Source organism: Anguilla anguilla, chromosome 1 (genome assembly GCF_013347855.1).
Source record: "Anguilla anguilla isolate fAngAng1 chromosome 1, fAngAng1.pri, whole genome shotgun sequence".
In the NCBI taxonomy this organism is placed as follows: domain Eukaryota; kingdom Metazoa; phylum Chordata; class Actinopteri; order Anguilliformes; family Anguillidae; genus Anguilla; species Anguilla anguilla.
Window position 1 is genome coordinate 48,356,847 of NC_049201.1, and position 27,341 is coordinate 48,384,187.

The 27,341-nt window shown below is 41.9% G+C and overlaps 1 protein-coding gene across 1 annotated transcript; it reads left to right on the top strand.

Annotated features, from left to right (window-relative positions):
* Positions 1-6,856: 6,856 nt before the first annotated feature.
* tbrg4 (transforming growth factor beta regulator 4) lies at positions 6,857-26,476 on the top strand. Its single transcript, XM_035389182.1, has 11 exons — positions 6,857-6,964; positions 7,612-8,107; positions 9,369-9,689; positions 10,732-10,906; positions 12,572-12,729; positions 13,900-14,010; positions 15,033-15,177; positions 17,231-17,476; positions 17,804-17,915; positions 20,301-20,415; positions 24,995-26,476. The coding sequence occupies exons 2-11, from the start codon at positions 7,688-7,690 to the stop codon at positions 25,094-25,096; spliced, it is 1,905 nt and encodes a 634-aa protein (XP_035245073.1). The 5' UTR covers positions 6,857-6,964; positions 7,612-7,687; the 3' UTR covers positions 25,097-26,476.
* The last annotated feature ends 865 nt before the right edge of the window (positions 26,477-27,341 follow it).

Below are 27,341 nucleotides of genomic sequence, written 5' to 3' on the forward strand. Positions count from 1 at the left end.
TTACATTTGCTTCGGAAAAAAAGAGCATTAGACATGGGTAACACATGTTTACTATTCATTGAAGAACTATGTTAAGGATCCTTTTTTATACACACAAAATAAGACTCATTCACATTTATACATATGAGTAAAGGGTTCACTTTTGCGTTCAAGTTAAGATTATTATCTAGTTAAAACTATTCCTATTACTATCTAGTCCTATTACATTCATATTTTGAGATGCCATATTCTGACAATAACACTAGGCCTAGCTAGGTATTAAATAGTGACTAACCATCCTTTTAATTCTTAAAATGGACCTATGGCACAGGTGACCTGAGAAGAAAAGGACTATTGACACAATATTAAAATTGTTTGGGTTTATTTGTGAAAAAACATTGTACAATTAATTTTTAAAATATGTACAACCTCTAGAAACATTGCAGTGCAAACTGCTTTTTGGAATTACTTGAAATTTCATCCATCTGCTTTACATCACAAACCTGCTGGCTGCCAGCCAGGTCCTCAGAACCTTCTGTAAAAATTTAAAATATCCATCATTGCACATAAAAACTGTCTGGGCCGACTGAAAACGTACAGTAAAACTGAAATAATATCATAAAACACCAGAAACCGAGCAGCGACTAAGATGTTGGGACAAAAAGAGATGGGGCTCTTTTAGCCCTAGACCCCGCCCCACCCCCACTCCCACGCTGTGTGTAGCAGTGTCACCAGCCAATTCAGACCTGACAAATTAAGTGAGATAAGTTAGGTCAATGTGACGTGTGTCAGTTCGGAGGTTACCGCAAAATTGCCCAAAGGAAAGGGAGATATAATAGAGGGAAGAGGCACACGCGTAAGGAAAGCCGGGAAGGACAGATTGTTTGTAAGATGCAGAAGGGGGTGTGATCCTGAGGGCAGGTCGTCCACCTGAATCAGCAGAAGTCGAGAGATAACCGAACGTGTGAGCGAGGAGAAAATGGAGGGCAGATGCAGATGATAGAGGAGGTGGTGCATCGGACCGGAAGGCTCTAACACTCGGGCTTAAAGGGCCCACGGTTGCGATATTCAATATCAATTTAAAAAAAATACTAATTATAACAACTGTCTTCACATTATGCAAGGATTTTTTTCATAGACATATTTTTTTTCATGTGTTTGAAACATGAGCCTAACGATTTTACATTTTCTTACTGACCAAAGAGACTTACTTTCACAAAACGAACGCAATCGTTTTTGCCAAACCGTGCATAAATTGTCGTGTTCGAGAATGCTTCGCTTCAAGGGACATGAGTCGCTGGTGGCCGCTCACCGAAAACATCCACTCAGATTTCCATGTCATTACCTTTATTGGGGAACTGAAAGCTCAGCGAGGTCCCGCATGCTCACAGCCAGGCTTTAGTCATCATGCAAATTCCTCCCGATTCAGACCGAGCGTGTATTACAGTTTACAATCCCTGTGCTGGTTGTTAAAATTAATTTAGATGTCCGAGACCCAAATATTGTGGAAATTTTCATCCGGAAATTAGATAATATGCTTGACGCGTCGCTGTATGACTGTAGGTGAAGCTGTGTTAAACTGGCTTTCAACTGGGGAGACCAGGGAGATGAAGGATAGTGGCTTAGAGGAGTTTCAGTTGTCGTTTAGGGCCCCTGGGTCCCTGACAAGCGGCCACACCTTCTGGGATTACGCGTACGCCGGCTCGCTGGAGAAAGTGAGCAGGCCGCGTTCATTTGGGGCGGGATGACTGGCAGCCTCAGAAGACTCCGGGGCGCAGTGGGAGAATGTACAGACAGCTGGGGTGGAGGGGAGAGAGTCACATGATTAACTCCAGTGGGTAACTGTTCCCAACCAAGCCTGTGAGCAGTAACCAGGGTAGAGCGTGGAAAGAGACTGTGCAACTGAAACATACGTCCCACACAGTGCTACCACAGGGAGTTTGAGAGTGATGCTTAACTCCACACAGTGCCAGCACAGGCAGTTTGAGAGTGATGCTTAACTCCACACAGTGTCGACACAGGCAGTTTGAGAGTGATGCTTAACTCCACACAGTGCTAACACAGGCAGTTTGAGAGTGATACTTAACTCCACACAGTACTTTCTCTTGTACAACAGAAAACATATTTAGTGCATTGCCAGACACATTGATTAATGCAATGTGTCCAGTAATGCATTGCCATGTTATTTATGACATGGCAAAATTCATCCACAGTACGCTCGACTGCTGCAATGCTCTCCTGCCTGGCATTAGCTTGAAATCCCTCCACAAACTGCAAATGGTCCAAAACTCTGCTGCCTGTCTCCTCACCAACACAAAGTCCTGGAATCACATCACCCCCGTTCTCCGTGACCTCCACTGGCTCCCAATTAAACAAAGAATCGACTATAAAATCCTCCTGCTAACCTTGAAAGCCCTACATAATCTGGCCCCATCCTACCTTCCTGAACTCCTCCATCCCCACCAACCTCCCTCGGTCCCTCAGGTCATCCACTGCAAATCTCCTCGCTGCCCCATCCAACCTCCGTAGATTTGGTGACAGAGCCCTCTCTCAAATAGCACCCAGACTCTGGAACTCACTTCCCCCATCTGTCCGAAACTCAGACTCAGTCCCCCGTTCACCTCCTGTCTCACAACTCATGTATTCAAAACTGTATCATTAGATTCTTACACTCTCACACACCAATGCCTATCTTTCTCTCCTTGCCAACTTGCATCTCTCACTATCTTCCTTCATCGTATTTTACTGTTGTATTGTCTAATTGCTGTATTCGTAATTTCTGTTTTGTGTTATCTTGTTTTAAATTTGTATATTATAAAGTGTCTTTGGATTGAGGAAAAAGTGCTATTTATTATTATTATTATTATTAGTAGTACTAGTAGTAGTAGTAGTAAAAAGCAGTGGCAACTTGTATATAAAGGCTAGTCATTTACATCATCTGGGTTAGTGGTGTCTGTAAAAAATATAGCTTTAAAAATAAATGATCTATTGTTTTACTTCCTGATTAATCATGTATTAGTGCAAATAAAATTGCAGTGCCAGAAAACTGCCATTTTGTCTTCTGTTTTAAGCTATACCTATTTCAGGTTTAGATAGTTTTGGTTTCACATAATTGTGTTGGTTGAACACACACAGATACAGATAGTGACATCTTTGCACATTTGTAACACTTTCTAATTTCATACTGACAAAACATAAATGGCCCACTCAATCTATAACTCCATGATGGGTCCATCTACAATCAGAGAGTTGGAATCAAGTTTCCAGGCGAGTGGCAATGAAAGGATAATAACAGTACTTTCTCTTGTACAACAGAACACATATTTAGTGCATTGCTGGACACATTGATTAATGCGTTTTTAAATCACATAGCTTCTAGTAGTTGAGTGGTTTAAGTTGAGCTCAGTAGCCAGAAGCCAACAGCACATCTGCAGACTGCTGCTCCACTTGCAATGTTTCCTCACTGTTGCCATGTTATTTATGACTAAATTAATCCCTAACTTTGTTGGGCAATAGTTTTCCGTTTCTCAGTAAACTGCATGCATAGCGGGTAATATTAACTTTTTTTTTTTTAATTTTCATCTTGACAATGCAAACATGTAGCAATTTTTTGCCAGCAGTTCTCAACTACAGTCAGGTTGTTCTTATGCACCATATTATTATGTTGCAATGTTGCACCTTTTGAACACTGTTAAAAATCAGACCACCCTTGACTGCTTGTTTGACTATTAGTTATTAACTTACTAAACAATGTACAGTACTGCGACAATATGAGATGAGAGCCTGTCATTCTCCTGCTGAGGTCACTCCACTGGCTATCGGTCGCTGCCAGGATCAGGTTCAAAGTCCTGACCCTTGCCTACACTGCAGCCTACAGGACAGCCCCGCCTACTTACAGGACATGATTCAGTCCCCAGCTTAACCACTCCGCTCTGTTGCAGCAGGGTGACTTGCACTCCCTGCCATCTGGATGAATGGCACTCACTCGTTCCTACCACCCTAGCTCCCCAGTGGTGTAACGAACTCTGTTTCTCTACAAACCACTCAGTCATTGACCATTTTCCACCATGGTCTGAAGACACATCTCTTCAGCCCGTACCTGGAATAACTATCGCTACTCTGCAGGGCACTCCCAATCTAGAATCGCTCTTATTACTTGTATACTTTTAATTTGTTCCTGTAGCACTTTCGTGTTACACTTGTACCTCCATCCAGCACTTATATTGCGCTTGTATCATTACGTTTATGTTGTAGCTCGTTGCAATGCCTGGTAGTTCCATAACTTTCTAACCTAGCCTATGTTTACTGTGCGAACTGGACTTAATATGTTCATGGCTATGAATAACTGTCACATGATGAGTATTGTATCTTGTTGGACCTGTTTTGTAGTTGTTCCAATGATCGTTGGTATGCACTTATTGTACGTTGCTTTGGATAAAAGCGTCTGCCAAATAAATGCAATGTAATGTAATGCCTGTTTGGAAAATAAAGCTAGAGTAATGCATGTAATCATTCCAAGTAATGGTTTAATGTAAAATTAGCTAAATTTCAAATCTGTCAAGTTATACTGTATTAAACTTTTTCACACACACGCCTGCACACACACACACACAAACACACACACGCATGCACACACACACAGATGCATAAAATCTTAGTGAGCTGATTTCAGTCATTCTTGAACATGCCAAACTATGATGTGCAAAAGCATTAACACTGAAAATGTGATGCCCGGCCAGTATTCCATCATGGAATAATACTTTTGTTGGTGTAACACCAATAAAGTAACTTGGCCCAAATATGAAAATTTGCTCAGAAAAAACTCAATTTTAACTGAGCTTACATATTGTTCTGATTTTGACATTTAGGCTCATTTTATTTTGTTTCATTTTCTGCTTAAAATCATGAAAGAAATCTGAACCACCAAGTTCAAATATTATTATTATTATTTATATTCTGCAATATTCAGGCTCAGACAAGGAATGTTACAAATGTTTATTTATACACTCCCAATAGATAACCCTCAAGTGTTTTTCGAATGAATGTGGAGATAATTTAATTTGAACACAAAGAAGCTGCAGGTCACTAAGGCTAATATTAAACATCGACTCTGGCCTCCACTGGAGACTTAATTACTTTAAAGGGATTAGTAATTTTATTGAACATCTTGGCCTTTTAAGCTATAAAGTTTTTTTTTCTTTCATCTGCTAAAAGTCAAACACATATGAGAAATGTGCCCTTATTTTAAACTGAGAATTATTAGAAGCAATCAAGTATAATAAGTCTGTTTTAGTTTACATTGAAGGGTGGGTTTTGCAAATTAAAATTCTAAAATGGCTGAGTTTACAATAGGAATGTGTAGGAATAACGTATTCTCTATATTTATCGCTAAACTATTATTTGACATTGGTTTGCCAATTCTTATTACCACTACCTCATTAGCATAAATGTTTAAGCCTTTTTAAAAATAATTTTGTTCTGAATACAAGTCAAAATCAATGGTCATATTGTTGGCATATTATTGTCAGCAATCTTAAAGATTTTTTTTCTGGCATCTATAGGGTTGAAGCATTTCATATAATTTAACAAAGGTATGGTCACTTTTAGGTCTGGTCATTTTCTATTATTTCAAAATGTTGAAATTGCTGAAATTGAGATCTTATAGCTTAAACATATGTGTGCTTGTCTTTCTTTTCAAGTCCATAATTCCAAAATAACATTGGTTCTACTATAGAAATAAACATAAATGTCTTATTCACGTATTCATCCTATTGCATACTGTACGACTTTAGAAATTGAAATGTTAGCATTTAGCTGCGCGTGGCATGAATTGGAGCGCATCAGTTTTTGTTTTTATTTCAATGCCGCCATCTTGTGGCTATAGAAAGTAACTGCATGAGTGGGCAGCCAAACTTGAAGTGGGTACATGCCACTCAAAAACAAGAGATAAATATATGCAGACAGGTAAATCAGCACATCCAGAATTTTAATTAGAACTTGGAGACATTATTTTAATTTGGTATGTACACATGGAATCGTCTCGATGTGCTATAAAGCATAACAAACAAAGGATGTCCCAGAATTCATCCAAGTCAGTGCACTGCGTATTATTCAAGTTCACAAAGGTGGACTAAGCTCCACTGACCTGTAAAGCCCACAAACTGTAGATTGATTACAGCCAAATCCAACTAGCAAAGAATCACAAGTGACACATCCTGGGCTGGTATGAATATAATGCTATTCACTGCTTCAACTCTCAGTGACTCAGTACCTTGAACAAAACCCAAACCCACCCAATTTCCCACTCCATGCTGCATTAAACCACTGTCATATGCATCTCGCTAGGGTACGGATCATTGAGATTATGCTCATCGTGATATGAGTATGATATGAAAGAGAACAGAACACCCTGCCAGTTTGTTGCAATGCATATGAACCTATCAATCCAAAGTTTGCAGGTTAATGTGACAGGAGGGCACTACTGTTAATATGAAGTGGCGTAATATTCAATGGCAGTTGTGGAAACCGAGGAAACGTGCAAATATGGGGAAAAATCGCTAAAATATTCTACTTAGCAATGTGTAGCTACCAGCAAAAACATTTTATAAAAACGTTTCTGTCATTTACTGAGCATTGACAATATATTACATTATATGTTTTCTTGTTTATGAGCCTCTAAGTAGATCGACCGTTTTAATCGGGATTGATGTAGGTTGCATCCTGGCTAATACTATGATAATTAAATTACTGAATGACTTACTGTATTTACTAAGACCCCTGCCATATTTATGATCCGTTTCAACGACCACGTACCAAGCATTAAAGGTAGAAAAACGTATCAAGAGTCTATCTACCTAGCGTGATGCGTGACCACGTGACTTGCGTGCAATAATGACGTAGATTTGAAGCGACTCCTGCTACCAGAACCTCCGTGTACCTCGCATGTGAATGTCGGCTGCATGTACTGCTGGAATAGCCTGATAGGGTGAGTTTGAATATTAACTTAAGTACCTTGCCCTTAAGGATAACTACCTACATATAACACAAGAAGTGTAATTATCTGTAAAAGCTGTCAACAGTCATTGACACATGGCTACATTTTTCCACGTTACACCAAAATGCTATGTCTATTGAGTGCTACCGACAAGGTCAGCATTCGCGCTTGACGATGATGGGTTCAGAGAATATCTTATAACGTTGATGGGTTGAGAGAATATCTTGTCACGTTGAATGGGAAATAGTAGGGTTGCTCAGTGTCTGCTGTCGACCAAATTAAAGATTTAGTGACTTTCTTGCCATTCTGCATACCGTTGATTAAAGATAGTCGTTTCTTGTTTCCGGGTGGAAGTTAACTTGCTAGCTAGATAATTGAGTTCGTTGAGAAACATCACCTAGCTAGCCTCCACTTACCGACGTTACACGTATTGCATTATTCTATGAAGAATCGGTTAATATAATCGATTCATATAAGTACGCACTGTCAGGGATTGATATTTTAACTTTGCGATGTAACGTTACAGATAACTACTACACATGTGATCTGATAGGTTCTGTGAAGGAATAGGTCAAGACCATAGACCAGTGTAGCGCGGTTGTTTGTGGTGTCCTGAATGCTATACGTTTGTGCTTTAGTGTCCAGGTCCTGTGAGATGTTGGCGTTGGCTTTCAGCTTGTGAGATCAGTGCTACCTGCAGCCGCAACGTTCCAGATGACCACCAGACTCCTGGGCCGTTGGGCCCGCCTCCTGGCGACACGGTGCCCTATCGGTGCCTCTTCAGCAGCTGCCCACCTTTCTCCTCGGCTCGCCCCGGAGGAGTCAGCGCGTGTTCAGTCCTTGGGGCTGCAGCTGCATTCCCAGTGGCGGGCGATGTGTGAGGGCCACAGCCTGATCAAGGAGGACGACAAGGACCTGTCGGTGAAGCAAACGGAGTTAGAACAACTTGTTGGAAAGGCCGGCAGCCCTGAGGACGTCTTGCAGTTGTGGGCAGACAGGGGCGGCGGTGCCAACCAGGCTGCCATCGGCATCATCAGACTGACAAAGCTCTCAGTGGAAAAGGGTGGCTTGGACTGCAAAGATCTTCTACATGATCACAGGCTGCTGGACATGCTGAGCAAGGTTTCCTCTGAGGTAAGGTGGACAACAGAGTAGTGCAGCAAAAATAATAATACTGTATTGAGATGACAGGTGATAGGTATGCTGACCCCTTCAGGTCGCCATACCTAATTGTAGTTTATTTGTAGTTTACATACAGCTGTCTTTATGTTTAAAACATTTGATTCTCAGGTGTGAGTCAATACATTTTACAAGCCTCATGTAAAACCTGTGTAAAACTGTGCTAGCTCTTTGAGTGTCTCTCCACTATCATAGGCTGAGCCTTGTGCGACATAGCTCAGGAGGTAAGACCGATTGTCTGGCAGTCGGAGGATTGCCGGTTGAAACCCCGCCCTGGGCGTGTCGAAGTGTCCTTGAGCAAGACACCTAACCCCTAACCCCTAACTGCTCTGGCGAATGAGAGGCATCAATTGTAAAGCGCTTTGGATAAAAGCGCTATATAAATGCAGTCCATTTACCATTTGTAGTCCAGTCATTACAAGTTCAGGCCTGCTTTGTATCATAATCCAACTATGACCTGGAGTCCCGAGTGAACAGTTGACTTTTCGCTACCAAGGGTAGGATAGGTTCTAGGCAGACAGGGCTCTTGACATTACTTGATGCGTTAGTCCCTCCCAAGACAGGCAAAAGTCTGCTGGTTCTCATCAGTGAGGGATGTAGCCTACCTTTGTTCCGATTGGCACTCCCTTGGTACCTGTCTTGGAAGAAGTGGTCACTTGCTTTTGAGTGAATGAGTGTAGGCGCTTCAGCTCCACCGTTCCTTGTACGGCCTGCAGGTGGCGCAGTGGAGACCCGAGGGGCTCTGTTGCCAGTGCCAAATATAGGAAGAATAAATGAGGACACATTAAAACATTTAAATAATAGGATCTGTGCCAAATTTGTGGCTGCAGTTTGCGAAACATTTTTGAATGGTCCTTGGGTTAAAGAAAATCTGCTGTTTAAGGTGTGTGTGAATTATGTACACATGCTATGGTTGTGGATGGTGGGTGAGTCACGGTAAGCACTTGCTTTGTCCCTCAAGTGTGGGATTTGGGCCTTTTGCCCAGTTGATTGGATTGGCTCCTGCACTTGTTGCTGTGTGATTATGAAGGATGAACGGTTTTCTGAAACTCACATGCTCAGAAGGGGGCAGCAGATGAAGTCTGTGATAATTAAAACCATTGTTAAATGGGGTTTGCATGCTCCATACAGCAACTGTGGTATGCGTTTGCATCCACCTAGTCCTGATCCTTAATGCCTCCTGACACGGTCTCCACCCCCCCCCCCCCCCCCAAAGGTCGCAACGGTGTGGAACGGCAATCTGGTGTCCCTCCTGCGATCGCTGTCCCAGCTGGGCGTGGCCCCGGGGGCGGTGGTGATGCACACGCTGCAGACGGAGGCCCTCTGGCGGGTGCGGCGCTTCACCTACAGGCAGCTGGCCTTCCTGGCAGACTGGGCCAGCTCCAGGCCTGGCTCGCAGGAGCAGGAGCTCCAGAACAACGTGCTGAAACAGCTGGAGCTGCGCTGGACGGAGCTGGCCGACGCCCGCACGGCCAGCGTGCTGATGGCCCGGGCAGGGCACCTCTCTCCCTCGCTGATGGACAAGCTGGAGGACAAGGTGAGGCCTACGAGCATCACAGGCCTGCCCGCTGAGGGGTTTATATGATGCCAAGCACATGGCTGTCAGCTAAACGTTGGCTGACAGAAAGGGGGTGCATTGACAAATGGTAATCGGAAGATTTTGTCTTTTCTCATTTGTTGGTAAGTCATCGAGACCCCATGTTACTACAGTGAAGACCGTCACACTAATAAGTGAGCACTCAACTGAAAAGAGTTGCAATTTCCAGTGATAAAATACAAAAAATTCTTTCCAAGCTTCATGATTGCCTAATGGGGCGAATATAAAATAGTCTACTTCTGATGGAACGGCATAATGAAAAGAAAAGAACAGTCGTTTGTTGTGCACAGCGAAATGCACGTTTTAGTGCATTTCTCAACACATGCATTTATTAATCAACGGTGCTGCAAGATGAGCTGGGTTGTCAGAAGTTGCCTTCATGTCCGCAAACTGCTGCTCACCTTTCAGTGTCACTGATGCATGTGTTTAGCGTCTGTAGTGGCTATTGTGGCTAGAGCTAGAAATAGCATTATACATTATTTATATTATATGAGACTGTTTTAAAATGTATTAATGTTTAATGTTTGTATTTAATAAACTTTGCGATTAATTAATAATATAATAATAATATAATAATAATATAATATGATTAAATGTGTCAGTGTTAAAGTGCTTGGTGTAAGTTTTAACAGTTTTGAAAGCACACCATTTGCAATGGCCTAGTCTAGAAAACCTAGGCTAGAATTTTAGAATAGGCTGTGACCAGATATTTGGGAGGAGTGTAGTCCAGTTTGGGGAGATCACCTTATTTACTGTGTGCTTGGGAAAATTCAGTGTAATAAATTGACATGGGCCTGGAATAGCCCTGGCTAGTATTTTCAAATGAGATATTACCATGCTGACGTAGCAACTTCTTTGGCACAAATATGAATATATGACCATATGAACATTTGCCTACTTTCAACGACCTGAGGTATATCTAACCAGTGTCTCTCTCTCTGTTTCTCTCTCTACCTTCCCCCACCCCCACCTCCACCCACAGGCTCTGGAGCTTGCAGAGAAGTTTAACGCGGAGGACATCCGAAGGGTGGCGCTGTCGTTGGCGTCCCAGGGCCGACGCTCGGTGCCCCTGCTGCGCGCGCTGTCCTACCACCTCCAGCAGAAGCCGTCCACGGAGCTGAACACGCCCCTGCTTTTGGACGTTGCTTTTGCCTGTGGTGAGGGCTCTTGGTAGATTAGTCTGTGACTCAGTAGATTGTTTGGTCTAGTACCATTTTAGACATAGAACAATATGTAAATATTTCTACTATAGATATTTTCTAAATGGCAAAATGTAAACCGGGGAATCAACTGGCCATTGTAGAGGGGTAATAGGGCTTTAGTTTTCTTGTATAGTATAGTTTTTTTTCTAGAGAATGGGCTAGCCATTAGACTTTACACCTGCTTAGTTCAGAGGAGAATCTGCCACATTCAAGCATGCAACATTGTAGTGGTTAAGCAGTTTGGCCTGTAACTCTGAGTTTACAGGTTTAAATCTCTGTTTGGCACAGTCCTTGTACCCTTGAGCTAGCCTTAGCCATTTACCTCCCTAAACGTCTATCTGTGTAAATGATTAAGTATGTTTAAAAATAGTTATTAGCCACACACGTTTCTGGATAAGGGCTTCTGCTTCGCAAAAGAATAATGTAGGATGATTTAATGTCCTTGAAATGCACCCAGAATTTCAATGCTAGTGCCGCTCGGGGACATCGGCTTTGAGTTCCTTCCTGAAAATTTCAAGGTTTCAAGTATAATACATGCTATGATAAGTGATATTTGAAGGTTAAAAAATAATTTAAAGAAGGTGTGCCTTTATATCCATTTTTTGGATTTTCTTTATTCAACTCGCCAAAGTGTTTACTGTTATTTTAACTGGATGAGAAATGGTTCCTGAACACTGCAGTTGAGCCCAAATGTGATGATTTATAGTTTGCGCCATGTGTGCCTGCACTATGGATCATCACATCTGGGAGCGAGGGCAATGTGGCGCCGTTTCTCCTCGTCATTGAGGTTATTTTTACCTTGCACCTGTAAGTGCGCTGCTCACAGTCGTCATTACAGCAACTCTCTATGGGCTGGGATGCATGGATCTTAACAGCCTCGACTCCTGGGCAAGCACACCCAATGTTATCTTTCTGCTCGGTTCGGATATTACCGTGTAAGCTTTTGATAATGGCAATATTCTGCACATTGTAACGGCTCACATTAATATGGTCCTGCCAGAGATTATAATTTACAATCCTACGGCAGTTTAAAAAATAATAAGAAATACACATAGTGTTTTGCATCCCTCCCTCTCTGAGATCAGTGATGAATGTATGATGGCTGCAGTTACACTAAGACTAAATGGGGAAAAAAATGAATTGCGATGGCAGACACTTGAAAGATGCTTTTAGATGTTTAGCAGTTATGACACTCGGCTGTTTGTTTCAAGTCATTTGAGTGTGTAAGATTGTGCGCTGCCCACCATTCGGTCTTTGATGATGAATACATAAGTGGCTCATTCTTAAAGCAACTGTCAGCATGATGATGAAGACTATGCACACATGTCAGTTTGCTTAGCAACAGAAACAAATCAGGGTGAAACTCATTTTAAGTAAGAAGTTTTTTCCATTGTCATTTAAACGTATTATAAAATCCAATATCCAGTTCATTTTTGGAAGAGGTTTGCATACACATCAACTGGATTGACTGATTTGGAAAGAAATTAGAATGAGCTTTGCATTTCTGCAGTAGTATGTTAAAATGTGTGTAGCTGTAGTTCACATGGCAGGTTTAATTCTGGGTGTAGAGAGACTTACCCCCTGTCTGTCTTCTGTTCCATCCATCCTTCTGTTTGTCAGGAAAGCTAAACTTCAAGCAGACCCAGGTGTTTCAACGAATCGCAGCAGAGCTCCTGCCCAGAAAGGCGGAGCTTAGCTCAAGTGATGTCATGCGCTGCGCGAAGTCCTTCGCTTATCTCAAGTGGCTACACCTTCCCCTGTTCGAGTGCTTCACCGAGGTCTGTGCCCTCCACTGTGTCCCCACACCCCTCCCCCATCTGTCCTCAGCAATACACTTTTACAGAATTGTTACCATTCATTTTGGAGTCAGTGTTCACAGACTCATATCCTAGAATCAGTCCAATTTTTTATCCGTCCGTAGGAATAAAACTGAAGTTTGAGTCAAGTATATTCCGTTAAGTATTTTTTAAAATATAGGGGTGCAATCTTTGTCCAAAACAATTGCCGTTTTTGGAGTAGTATCGGAGGTCTGGTTAATGCAGGATTCTGCATTTTCTGAGCAGAAAAGATCCAAAATTCTGGAAAAAGTTGGAATAGTTAAGGCGATTACTGCATTGCCGTTAGGAATACAGTATTGTCATAGGATTATCTCCAAGAAGCTCTGAGGCTGGGCATAGTGAGTGTGGAAACTGTTTTCAGAAAAAAACCTACCTACTTTTTCAGAGGCTTGCCTGAAAAGTCTTTTTACGCCATTGTAGATTTTGCAACGTGAGCAAATAAAACAGAAATCGCTCATGTGGTTTTTTATTATTAGTATTATTAGCCTGTGTGGCAAAAATGCATTTTGAACAGAACGCCAAAGCATTATTTGTAGCTTATTTCATCCTGCTTCTGTTACAAGTATCATAATAAAATTATGAGCAACATACTTGTATTTTACTATTACCCTGAGGCATATTGTGACAAAAAGGGATTTTTATCAGAATGCAAGTTAATTGGTGTTAAACACGGATTTAGGAATTTCCTGGTTCCAAAGACGCAATATTCTATGGGTTAGAGGGACCATCGAGTATTTATGTAGAGATATCACAAGACATTCCATGTGGATTTATTGAATTGCTTTCAGAATGCATTCGACCCAAATCTTATTTCCTGTTTGTCTCACACTTGCTGACTCTTCACAATTTTTGAAATGCCCTTAAGGCAAAAATCCAGTTTTCATACCTTTTTCTTACATTGTAAATCAGACTAATTTGCCCCCACTGACTACTAGGATAAAAATTGGTGAGAGGACCAGCGCTTTATGCATGTTGCATAAATTAAAGTTATGTGCTATTACCTTGAGCTGTTTTAATGTTTTAACGACTGCCAACACAATATGTCTTTAATATCTGTAATGGGGTTGTCACAAATATTGTTTACTGACATTTGCTCTTGTGTACCTGCAGCACTATTTGGAGAATAGCCAGAAATACAGCACCATGCAGGTCTGCAGCCTGCTTCTGTCTCTCGCGCGACTCAACTTCCAGCCCAGCAAAGCCGAGGAGTTCTACGGCAAGGTGACTGTGGGGAGGCTTTGGGTGTGCTTGCTGAGAGAGGGGGGGCGATCCTGGGGCATTCACACAGAGAGGCATATCGTTTGGAAGATGCAACGTCGTTCAAAAAGTTAAATCGATGCTTTCCTGCCGCGTCCACTTTCTGCCACAAGGGACCAACATTGCAATTATTCCACCAACCTTTGCGCAAAAATAATTGGACCTTGGGAGAAAAAAATAGATTATGAAAGAAATACATTGATTGTTAAGGCATAGCTGAGTTTGTGTTTTGTGAGGGAACAGTACATTCAGTCAGGTGCAAAGATTTAAAACAATTCCCAATGCACATAAGGATATTTTGCTGACAGCACTAGATGTATGGGGGTGTTATTGTCTCAAAAATAAATAAATAAATAAATTCAGCAGATCCACAAATAAATGCTGCTGATCAACGACAGAAGCCTTCAAACCTTGGTCCCAGTGAAACCACTTCATTGTCTTTGTGAAGTTTTAGTTCACCAATGTGTCGTCAGCACTATAATGACACTAGCGCTGTCTATGGTTATGTTTTAAAATGAGTGTTTGTGCAGGGCCTACAGTAAGCCACAAGCGATACACAAATGTGAAACAGCTATGTTTTTTGTTGATTGACTATATTTATTTGTGAACCGGCTACTTTTATTTGTTGTGGATCAGTTACTTTTAATTGTGGGTCACCTGCCTTTATTTGTGGATCAGCTCCATTTATTTCTGGATAAACTGCATTTATCTGTGGATCAGCTGCATTTATTTGTGGATCAGTTACATTTATTTATTTTTTAGTCAGTAGTACCCCCATACTAGATGTCAATCAGGCGTATTAAGATCCTTGCTGGGTATTGGAGAGCAAGGGGGACAAAAAGAAGGTTCTAAATATACATATCTTAGTTGCTGGCGTCTGGTCTATCTGGCGTATTTCACCTCGTATTTAAAGGGTTTACCAAAGACTAAACCTACTGGAAATGGGTCTGCTGTTGGCTGATTTTGGCCAATGAAATTTTCCGCAGGTGCATGAGGCCCTGGAGGGAACTGTGAAGGACCTGGAGCCATACCTGCAGACGGACTTGGTCTGGTCTCTGTGCATTTTGCAGCAAGCAAAGCCCCAGTATCTGCAGTCTGTGCTGGACCCCATCTTCCACAGAAAACTGACAGGTAAGGGACCCAACATTATCCCCAGCTATATGTTCCCCATATTTGTTGTGAATGAAGTCGAGGTTCTTCTCTGCCCACATTTCTGTAGTTCTGGAGCCTGCTGGGACATGGTTTTGGGCCTCAGTTTCTTAGTTTTTTTTTTTTTTTTTTTTGTTTTTTTTTTGAGAATTCAGCTGTAAAAATATGAAGCAATGTAGGCAAAGATAAGGAGGCATTTTAATATAGTGATTTCATTATGATTTCTTGTCATTTTGAGTCAAGAGGTAGAGAGCACTCACTGCCATTTTTTGAGTTCTACTCTCTGTTTCTTTTGTACCCAACATAATGAAGACAGGAACAGCATAGATTTGGACAATGAGCTCCCACAGGAAGTTGATTAAGCTTGCAATCCCAGGTCCCACCAGAAGATGTCAGTGTTCACTGGGTCTTAAAGCAGTGTTTCCCAACCAATGTGCTGCAGCACACTGGTGTGCTATCAGGCGAGGTCAGATGTTGCTGTGTAAAAGAATAAATAAATCATATTTTACAAATTTTATTAAATGAATCCCAGTTGCAAATCCAAGATTATTGTCATTAAAACCTAGTTGGCTAAAAACACCAAATGGGTTTTTGTATTGCCAGCTTTTGCAGTGTGTATGCATTGGTTACATTTTTTTTTAAATGGTATTGGTAACTACACCCTATTAGTTTTGGTAGGTAATTTAGCAAGGACAGCTACCTCACAAGAAAGTGGAACTACAGTATCTCCAAAGCGTAAATAGACTTAATTCCTCAAACAAAATACTTCAGCTGCTCCTCCTGACACATCACCATCCCCTTCCTTCATACACTGGACTCTTCCTGGAGCAAGGCTGGCGAGCAGTAGATTTACAATGATGGTTATTTGGCCTACAGGTTTACATACACAGGGGGGCCATCTTGCCTTCTGTGGGAAGAAACTCTCAAACCACACCATGGATCCAAATAGCATCACATCACCAATTATCCCTATCCCTAATAACAAGGAAGGTTATTTAATTCTTTTGAGAGGTCAAGTTCAAAAACGGGCACAAATGCAAAGGAGGATTGTGTCTAAAACAAAAAGTCACACATACTCTCTGTGTCTGTGATGTTACCTTTGTGGTGTTATTTTGTTCCTGCTTAGTAATATTTTCTTCCATATGTGTGTGAAAATTGCTACCCTGTCACATTTTGCTTCCTTCCCTACATTTTGTTTCTCAGAGATACTTGAAATGTCGGATTAGGTGGTAACAGCTATCTCACCTCCACTTTGATGTAAATGCTGTCACCTAGACAGATGATTTATGTTTTGCTTTTCAGATGTTGAAATGTATTTTTTTTTTAAATGCCATTTTCATTGGCAAAAAGCATTCTATTCTCTCCATTGCCATGCCAGCATGCACACTGCTAACATTAGCTGCCTAGCTGGTTAATGTTACAAGTTAGTGAATTTGTAAATAAGCCTGGAATGTAGGATGTTTTATGTGGCATAATGCTGACAGTTCTGTTTCTGAATTTTGATGACTGCCTGTGTGGGTGTACAAATGCAGAAAATCCAGAGACAGGAATGATGAGCTCATAGACTAATTGTCATGGTCACAGTCATATTTGAAAAAATTGTGATAACAGGGTGTCAAAGAATTCCCATTATCTCATTACTCTGTCATTCACTGACATTAAACAATCTCGGTAAAAAGCTTGGCAGACTATGCCCTTCCTACGCACAATCACAAGTGTGTTTATAGACTGCTGCTGACACTTGTCTGAATCAGTTCAAACACCAGAGTGAAATAATGATATTTCCATGGTGTGTTTCGAATAGCAAAAATAGGAAAGGCTGTATTATATACTGGGTTACTGGGGAATACTGGAATATTTTTAATACTATGACTTTGGTGAAAAGCCATTACCTGAGATTTGTTTGTATAAACAGGAAATTGGCAGCAGGAGACTTGTTTCTTGTGTCAATAGATATCCTCACTTATGTAAAAAGTACCCAAAAATGTACACTAACATTTCTCTTTATGGCTCTTTCTCGCGCTGTTTGTTTCAGGTGGAAACCCCTCTCGTACAGAGAACTACCGGCTCAAACTGCTCCACATCGCTGCCACAGCGCAGCTAGAGAACCTGTGTCCCTCCGAGGCCTCGGCTGTCCTTAGCCAGCCTGTTTCAGCCTTAACCCAGGAGAGCAGATCCACACCGCTCCAGACCAGCCTGAAGGAGGCGCTGCAGAGTCTGACGGAGAGCAGCGGAGGGACCTGCCGCGCTGGAGTCAACACAATATACGGGTGGACATTAGGTGGGGGCAAAGGAGATGTTTTAGGCTTACCTGTGAAGGTCAAAAGAGAATAGTATCAGGCTCTTGTGGACTACATTATAGCCATTTTTTTATGATGAGATGAACCAAGTTCAAATATATTTTTTACATTTTTTTTTATATTAGAACTTTGAGGCTTGTTTTCGTGCCATTAAGAGAAATTAATTTACTTAACTTGAGTTTTTGCTGTTTTTGAGTCCTAGTGTAAAACTTATTTATGCACCTCTTGATTTGTGCACATTTTGTGGCAAACATGCTTTCATGAAAACAAGCAAAACATTTATTGGATTTTCCCTTGTTCCTTGTCAGATGGGGAGCTGGTTGTGGACTCAGACAACAAGCCGATGGACCTGCTGGCCATAGAAGCTCCTCACCTCTGTGTGGGTGGAGGGGGCTCCCCGATGCCCCAGGGGGCCCGAAGGTGAGGCCCCACCTGCAGTGTCTCTCAAAGTATCAGATCAGGAGTGGAAATACCAGCAGATTTCTGAGAATTGCCACCAAAAAAATCTTACTAACCAAACTGCAGTCGTATCAAACAATTACTTTTTGAATACTGCTGAAAATGTACATTTGTTTGAAAATGGCATGAAGTGGTAGGACTTGACTAGAGCCAAAGTATTTCAGGTAAGGTATTTGGCCCAGGACTGCTCCCAGTACGTGGCTGTTTGAGCTGTCCCTGGTGTTAGAATGGACTCCCTGTTGGGCTGAGCGGAAGCTGCCTGTACCTGGGGCGCTCACCTTTTTCTAGTGAAACCTGGCCTGGCTCAAACTACAGTGCATTTATTTCCACCCCTTCCAAAGGCTGGCTGAGGTTGTTATTGTGATAAAACCAGACCTCCTAGATTCAGACACACTTCATGGCAAATGCAGTTCATTCAAATAAGGCTATCATTTCTGTCAGGTTCAATCAAACCAATATTATGTCCGTAAGGATCAGCCTTCTGCTAATAGGAAGGGAAAACCCAAACAAGCACAAAACCGTCCAGACCCACGGCGCACCTGTACAAAGTGTCATGAGTAAAACTTGACTAACAATATATAGCTAGCTAGCTATGGCATGTCCACATCTCTGTAACGTGATTTGTTGTCCTGCGTGTGTCCATACATCTGTATCGGTGGTACGCGTTAACTAGGTTAAGTAAAGTAAGCAAACCACTAACGTTAGGGTTAGCTAAAGTTAGGCGATAAAGCTGTGCTTAAAAATCTCGTGCCGTTCGAAGTGCTGATTTTGGGAGATGCACCTGCGCGTGCGTCCTACTAAACGAAGCACCGCCTGCGCATGTGTCCCACCAAACGTCCCTCTCAGGTTGTCCGTGAGTGAGTGAGTGACCACAATTTGCCACGCATAGCCCACGGCGGCAGGAAAAATTGTCAGCAATGATATGTAGTGCCCAGGCACAAGGTTTAAAGGGCAAGTGAGCCGAGCTTCATTCAAACAATCTGTTTACCTGTCTCCAACTTACCAACATCCACTGTTTTACTAATGTTGATGGCATACAACCTACGCGATGAAAAAAAGTTGAAAGAAATTAAATATTTTAGAGAGTGGATGTTGAAAATATCATAGTGATAAAAAACAATATAGTTTTTTCTTACTTTTTTATATAATGCTTGGGTCATACAGTATGATATGCTGGTAATTATTTCATGTAAAAATAATAGGGACAGACCATGATAAATCAAAACATGTTTTCCACAATGAAGATATATCAACTGCAGACAAAGAATTTGCTATGAAACATGTAACGGGTTGGAGTATTCCACACAATTAATTATTAGTTTAAGTATTTTGTGGTAATCTGTATTATGATGAATTTCATGATGATTACTGAGTATAGCATAGCATAAATTCATACCAAGTGTATGATTTAGCTTGCACCTGGTTAAAATGGTTATCATTCAGTAAGTGTTGCCTGAAGAAAACCACATAAGGCAACACATATTGCTGCCATAGGAAACTGTACCATGCTGATTAAAAGCTGCTTTTGCCATCAATTGCCTGTTGGATGTCTGTGGAGTGCTTCTGGCTCACGCATCCTGTCATGGTAAGGGCTGCATGACCATAAACAGGTGGCATATTAATCACCACATACAGAGTGCTCACCTCATATCATATTATATTGCATTAAGTAAAAACAAGCTGTTGAAGTCAATGACCTGGGACCAGCAGTTACTTAAGTGCTATATATAATGACATATAATGGTAGAAAAGTGTCACCCAAGCAAGCATATTTCACACAAAATGGCTGGTTTGTTTTCTCCGGCCTGACCAGTTAGATGCAAATCATGGTGTCAATGACTCAGTGCTGACTCAGAACTCATTTTCATTTTTCATTGGCTAAGAAGTAGGGGTTCACAATATGCCCATCTGTTTTGAAGATGTCTGGATGATAACTGTGGCTTTTCCTGTTTTAGGAAGTGAGCCATCATACCCCAAGTAGGTTTTCAGAAAACTTCATTAAATGATCGCCATGATTTGCATGAATACACGTAACATGGCTGAAAGTGTACTGGTGAGGTGGCAATATGAAATCATCATATCACCCCCTGTTCTGTTGCTGTATCTCAATATGGTGAGAGAATCAGCCTAAAATACTGTGTCAGAGTAATCCAGGTTTGATTGAATTGTATATGCCCACTTGCTGACTGTGCGTTTGAATCCCACCCAGAGTCTTAAATGTCTGCGGTATGCTTCTCCATGTGTTACTCGCTGTCATGTTGCTTGTCTGATGCCGATTAAAAAGAAGTAAACAAACAAAAAAAAAAAAAAAAACCTCATTGGTGTGAATGTGTGATGTGTCTGCAGGGTTGCGTTCCTGGCTGGAGAATTCCCAAACTACAATTCCAGAAGTAAGGACCTGCTGGGGCGCTTCGCAATGCAGAGACGCCACCTGCAGCTGGCCGGCTTCCTTACTGTGGAGGTGAGGAAGTGTTCGATGAGCGGTTTTAATGTCCCAAGCTTGTATAATTCAACCTTGCAAGAGTTTTTGACTTGGTGTGTGGTTTTTAGGTCCATGTACATTTTCACTGAGGTTCTTCATATTCATAAGTTTGTACAAGATTACCAAGAGGTCAGCTCAGAGCCCATTCCTCATTACACATTGTTTTCACAAACCACACAGGAGTCATAGAGAACCAATCTACTGTATATTCAGTGGCTATTTTATTAGGTACATTCTTAGCGCAAATAGCCCGCTCCTCCTAACAGCTCATCACGTAGCTGTAAGTCAGTATATAAAGCATGGTACGATTGTTGGTGCCAAGAGTGGTGGCTCCAGCATCACAGAAACTGCTGCCCTACTGTGGCCCTACCTGGTAGGTGGGAGTACTTAATAAAGTGGCCACTGAGTGTATGTCAGTTTCAGTCACACTGTACTGCCCGGTCTGAATCACGCTTTCATTTAATCCATCTTCTCACGCGCTCATTCCCACTCGCCCCCTTCTGTGGCGGTTGCTCAAGCTCTCCACCCACTCCCAGCAGCCCTGCCTGCCTGTGTCGGGGTTTCTGAGAGCTGCCGTGATTATCCCCCTGACACCCCGGGATAATCCCCCGCCAAGCCGCTTTCCCGCCAGAGCCGGGATCAGCCCGGGTGCCCTGGCTGATGACAGGGCAGCATTTCTCGAGAGGAGACTGCACCAGAGCCTATGACACGCTCCAAAATGGTTGGTTTATGGAGGCTGCCATATTTTGGGAACCCACCCATTTTTTTTATCCGCAAGGGTGCTGTTCAGGGGAAGACTACAGGGAGGTATGCAGTGAGCAAGGTGTCATGGAAACACTCCAGATGGGCTGCTCATCTAAGTTTTGAAATCCATTCACGTGACTTCCCCTCCCTAAGCAGGAAGTCATCCAGGATCATCCCATTCCTGGTCCCAGTGCCATTCCAGTTACTTGTGGTGATGCTGGAGTAGTAATCTGGCGCACATTTTCGTAGACTTCCATCACACCCTTGTGTTTTTCGCTGAGTGGATAACCAGGCTCATTAACCCTGAGGTGCGGGTTTATTTGCATTCATTCCATTTTTGACAGTGAAATTTTCTATCAATCTTCAATTGAATTTATTGTCATTATACCATTCCAGTATAACAAAAAGTCTTGTTCGTCTTGTCTGGTGCAACATAACAATCTGGTTGCACAATAGATCATGTGAAAGTGTTAAAACCCATGGTTCTATCTCTATAAACTATTTTACAATGCCAATGTTATAGTGACAATGCTTCCTTATTGTGTCACGTGGAAGCAAAACAGGTTCACAAAACAGGTTACATTCTATGCATTTTGAAAGTCCACTGATGACACGGTAAAGCTGCAAGGGTCCTGCAAACAATATTCATCATAAGTTTTAGTCCAACAAACTTGCTAACTCAGAGAAACATCAATAGAATGTCCATTGTTTACTTCTTCACTAGCAATTCTTCTGAGAAATTATCATTGTTCATTTCGCCGTAGCATACATGCCGACAGTATTGTATAAATAATAAATGTTTCTATCTCTGGTTTATATATACTCTCTGGAACAAGATGGGCCCACCTAAAAGGGTTCTCTGACCAGTACTGGTCAAGCAGTGCCTCAGTATAGCCAATGGGACCTGCCGTGTGCAAGCAATGACTTAACAAGGAGAGCCTCACTTCTTCATAGTACACAGTTAGCCAATGGGAAGCAATTGTAGTGACGACTGAAATTGCATTTATAATGCTGTCAATGTTGTTAGGCTTACATAAAATGACACGCATTTGTTTCTCCGGTGTGAACAAACCATAAGTGCATTCAGTGCGCATACTGAGAACATTATGCACCGGCAAAAACGCTCTTGAGACTTTATACCTAATGTTGTTTTTGAGAGCAGGATTATGCCTGTAGTTAAAAGGATTCGAGAATAGTAACTTTTTTACTTTTTTATTTTGGATATGTCATTTTCAGGCCTGTGTTAATAAAAGGGGGTGCTACAGAGGGGGTTAACTAGGTATTGTCCCAGCTCTCGGCTGAAGCAGGGCTTTGCAGAGCGTGTACTGTGTATCCCAGCATGCCTTATCAATATGCAAGCACATTTATAGAAAGAGACAGGAAGAGCTGCTCACACAAGGTGCATGGGAAGTGTGAGACTGTCAATCTCTCTCCCCACCGGACCAAATTAACCACAGGGTAATTGGATTTTAAGTTTCTCCTATAATTGGCACTTGCATCATCTCGCTGAGCCCTCTGAAATGTATTTCAGACCTTCAAATATTACCATGAGCAGCTCTCTCTCTCTCTCTCTCTCTCTCTCTCTCCCTTTCTCCCTCTATCACTCTTGGGAGACTGGTTTGTGCCCAAGGCCTGCTTGACATGCTGTTCAAAAGTCTGCCAATGCAGTGTATGGCAATGCATTTCTCCCAGTTTGGCTGCACAATTGGCAGTTCAGGGAGGGTGCAGGGTTTTGTGGTCCCTGGCATGCTCTCAAACTGGCCCCGGGCCTGGTCTGGTAGAGGGCCCAGTCTGTCCATCACATAAGTAGTGGAGCTTTGAGGCACTCCTCAGAATGAAAGCTGTAACACGTAGCATCTAGGTCAGTCCTGTAAGCTTGACGTCCCTGGCAGGCTTACAGGAATAACAGCACTGGTGGCTTTGGGCAGCAGGTAAATGGCAACCTTGCCTTTACCCATCTGGATGTTTTTTTGACTAGCCTGGATTCAGTTACGATTGGTCTTTTGCAAAACAAAAGCTCTGTTTTGTAACAAGGGATTGCCTTGTATTAATTTACATGTGACCAGCCCAGTAAATGTACACTCTAAAAAAGTTCACCGCTCTACTCAAAAATATTAAGATAACCATTTCCATTGAGGTTTTGAGGAATTTTGAGTATTATTAGGTAAATGCTATGAGCTTATAATTGTTAGACTAACATAGCTAGTTTCATTACAACCAGTGAGGGTTTCCTTCATAAATGGAAATCTTAACATTTTTAATTGGTCAACTGTGTAGGTTTGTAACACACTACAAGTTTGTCTGAAGTTTGTAACAATGTATATCCACCTAATGAACTCTGTAAGGAACAGGCAGGAATTGAACTCCTGTCTACCTGGGTGAGAGGTGGCTGTGCTATCCACTGAACTTATGGTGAATTCATCAAGGCCCAAATTAAATTCCTGCTTTGGTACACGGTACACTAAAATTGAAGCCACAATTTGCAAACGATTTGAGTATAAAAGTAACTTTAAAAAGTTTACTTGATGATTCAACTTAATCACACTGATGAGTTAGCCATAGTAGAGGCAGTGAATTATTTTTTGAGTGTAGACAGGTTATGGGTAAAGTATTAGGTTAACTCTTTTTAGTACCCCTTTTTGCATCTTATAAGTGTTACTTATGGGAGATACCTGGACATGAGAGAAGTGGTAAAACTAGTGCTTTTCTCTACATGGTCACATACCGGTCTGTGTATCCTTATACGTTACATGTAAGGATCAATGTATGTTTTAAGGCTTGACATCTAGGCTATGACATACATTGATGTTTCTCATGCCCTGTTGTCCAATAGAATAGGATTATTACTGACGGGGAGATTAAATGGCCAATCACCAGGCTAAGCAGGCTTTAAAAAGTCAACAATGCAGGTACAGGCAGTCCCTGGGTTAAGAACGTCCGACTTACGGACAACTCGTACTCACGAACGGACTGCCATAAAGCCTATTATATTAAAAATTAGAGTTAAATACAATAGTTCGTAATAACGAACGAACGCACGCACTACTTTGTGACGCTCATGAAAACATTGCACGGCTTATATATAGTATATGTAGTAAAATGTATACTATATACTAAGACAAACATTTGACTAGCTGGCGCTCAATAAGAACCGTATGTACCTGTCCCGACTTACCTACAAATTCGACTTAAAGACAGACTTAGGAACGGATCTCGTTCGTAACCTGGGGACAGGGTGCCTGTACAAGGTGCAAGAGTGGAGTGGGACACGGTCCTTATTTTAAGGGCAAGCTGTTAAAGAGATAAGTGGACAACTTCTGTGCATCAAGAAGAAAGGAAAGCATTCATGCAGTTTAAAAAAGGAGGAGAAGGAAAGATCGCATGACTGCATCTATATTGAATCAGGCTTTGTTTTGGCAGGTGAATATAACCATGTCATGAATTGCATGTTCAGGTATCAGAGACTGCAGTGCACATATGCAGACGTAGCAGATAGCATAAGCAGGGCTTCCCAAACTTTCAGAGCCCATGACCCCTTAGAGTACCAGAACATTTCTGTGACAGTTCATTAATATAGTAATGTAGAATACTTCTCAAGGGTACTTCTTGAAATAAATACCAGTGTGGAATTTGTTGGGAAAGAAGTAAAATACTGAAATATCCACAGGAACAATAAAATGGTGAAAAGAAGGTGCAGTCTGCTCAAAGGGACGAAACACAGTCCGAAGTATTGGGGAGAGTGAAGATGGAGAGTGAAGTTGGATGAAATTGGTAAAAATGTTCACACTTGTTTTGTTTTGTTTGTCCTCTTCAGGTGCCCTACTTCGAGTGGCAAGAGCTGAAAAGCGACTGGCAGCGGGTGGCGTACCTGAAGGATAAATTGGGGAAGGCCGTGGCTGAGGAAATGGCTAAATAACCCACAAGCCGCAGCTTGTTCACCTCCATAGGGGAAAACAACGAAACCATACTACACATTAACAGAATGCTGCCCCATCAGTTTTTTTTTTAAATACACAAGCAAGCCAGGACTTTCCCTTCCAACACTTTTTCTGAGAGAGCACCCGGGTCACTGGTTGCCCAGGCAACGCTTGGGGGTCTTCCCTGTTACCATGGAGATAGCTGTAAAAGCATTCCTGCTTCTGCAGACTGGAGGGCGGGGAGAATAGAACAAGCCCAAATGGTGGGAGAGATGATATGCTTTCTGAACCCTCTAAAACATTTGTTTGGTGCGCTGAGCGAGAGGCGGGGGTCCAATTTGCAGCTACACCCAATAACCACTTTTCAATCTCATCCTTGGCTCCTGATTTCAACTACACATGAGAAATATAGAGATTTTAACATGAATCGGCGCAATACACAATTTATTGCACTATATATTCTGAGTGAATTGGTATGCCCAGAAACATATGATTTCTCTGTCTGTTTTTAGATCAATATGTAATTCTACACCCTATCTTCCCAACTAGGAGATGGTAGAGTCTGTTATCTTGGCTGTTGCTCATGTGCAGTTTTTTCGAGACTGCAATGAGGGCCTCTGTAGACCTGGTAGTATCACTTCTATTAAAGTCCACATTAGCAAACACCTATTGGGCAAATTGTTACAAAAACGTTCTGTAATGATTTATATGACCTTATCCTCAGCCAAAATATAATTTTGTCAGCCGTTCTCATGTTATGTAATATTGTACTCTGGAAAGACTTGGGTGGACTACAGTGAGGACATATTATTGCAGAATAAGATGGATCTTGCTGTACAGGCAAGATATTCATGCTAATACAATAAATTTCAAATAATTAACAAACAGTTTTGAAACAGGAAACCATACGTGTCCTGTGCTGTTGCTGGGCTTGTGTACAGACCAGCTTAAATCCTTGCTGTTGGACGGCATTCGGAGCAGCCTGGCTTTAAGCTAAATTTCAAAGATGAGCTCCGTGCAAGCCTCCTGTCTGGTTCCTTGGTCCGTACGTCTCTTCCCAAAGCCGCACGTCTGGGCCAGTCTCGGCAAGTCCTCCCGAAGGTGCAAGAGTGCGAAAATCGTCATGGTGGCGCTTCATCAAAGGGATCCCATAACTGTAAACAGAATATTAATTTATTTTTTGGCACTGCCATCTCTATGGCTCCCTGACAGGCTCTTGCTGGCCCGGGGCTCTCCAGCATGTTTGTGTACCAGAGGGCAGCAGAAAGAAATGGAGTGATGAGTGTTGCACTGCGTGATTGTGTGTTCGGTGATGCTGGAATCAATGATTGGCTTATAACTGTGGAATATGGTCGGTAATAAATAATGCTTGTTTTTGATGTCTGTGGCCATTTTTGTGGGATGAAAATGGATGGGCTAGTGTGACATGGGTTTTTGTTTGTGCAGAATACAATTTTACTGCTATGAGGTCATTTTAAAATGGCAGTAGTTCTTCTCCAGGACTTAAAAGAAAATGATATTAATAAATGTGCCATTACATACACAGAGCAATAAATAATACATAAAAACAGCAGAAAGGGTTTTCAATAATAATAATAATAATAAAATAGAAGATGTTTTATCGTTACAGGGATATGCATATATAAATAGATGTACTTTTTAGCCCATTTCAGGCTGTCAAAAGCAACAGTGTAATGTATGCAAGAGCAGGGCAGCCAAAATGGATGAGCTGGAATGTAACTGTGTATAAAATCAATATTGTTAAATCAGATTATCTATACCTGTATGTATATCCATTTGAAATGCCTTTTTGGTTTTACCGGAAAACAATTGCAGTAAGTATTACAAGGGACAGTAGGGCACAGAGGGTTTTCACCACTCACTCGTCCATCTTACAGTCATAACACCTTTGGCTGCTCTGTTCTTTTTATTTTAGTGGACACGTAGGCACCTCGTCAGACCAGTGTCCCAGGGGACTGTTCAGGTGCTGAATTCAAGGCCACTCAGGGGCTGCTTTCATCTCGGGGCTGTCTGTGTCGAGCACTAGGCCAGGGGTCTGCAACCCTGGTCCTGGAGAGCCACAAGCTCTGCTAGTTTTTTGTTTTCACTTTAAAATCAGCACCCAGTTCAGACCAAAGTGAAGTGAGTTTACTGTGTAATTGATTGCTTTATTTGATCAAGTATGTGCAAAGTGACAACAAAAACCAGCAGATCCTGTGGCTCTCTGGGACCAGGGTTGTAGAC

Bases quoted from the DNA above. Each gene is read 5' to 3' on its own strand.
- tbrg4 (XM_035389182.1), top strand. From the start codon at position 7,688: ATGACCACCAGACTCCTGGGCCGTTGGGCCCGCCTCCTGGCGACACGG. The intron at 8,108-9,368 runs GTAAGGTGGACA...CCCCCCCCAAAG, and splicing joins TGAGCAAGGTTTCCTCTGAG to GTCGCAACGGTGTGGAACGG. The intron at 20,416-24,994 runs GTGAGGAAGTGT...TGTCCTCTTCAG, and splicing joins CCGGCTTCCTTACTGTGGAG to GTGCCCTACTTCGAGTGGCA.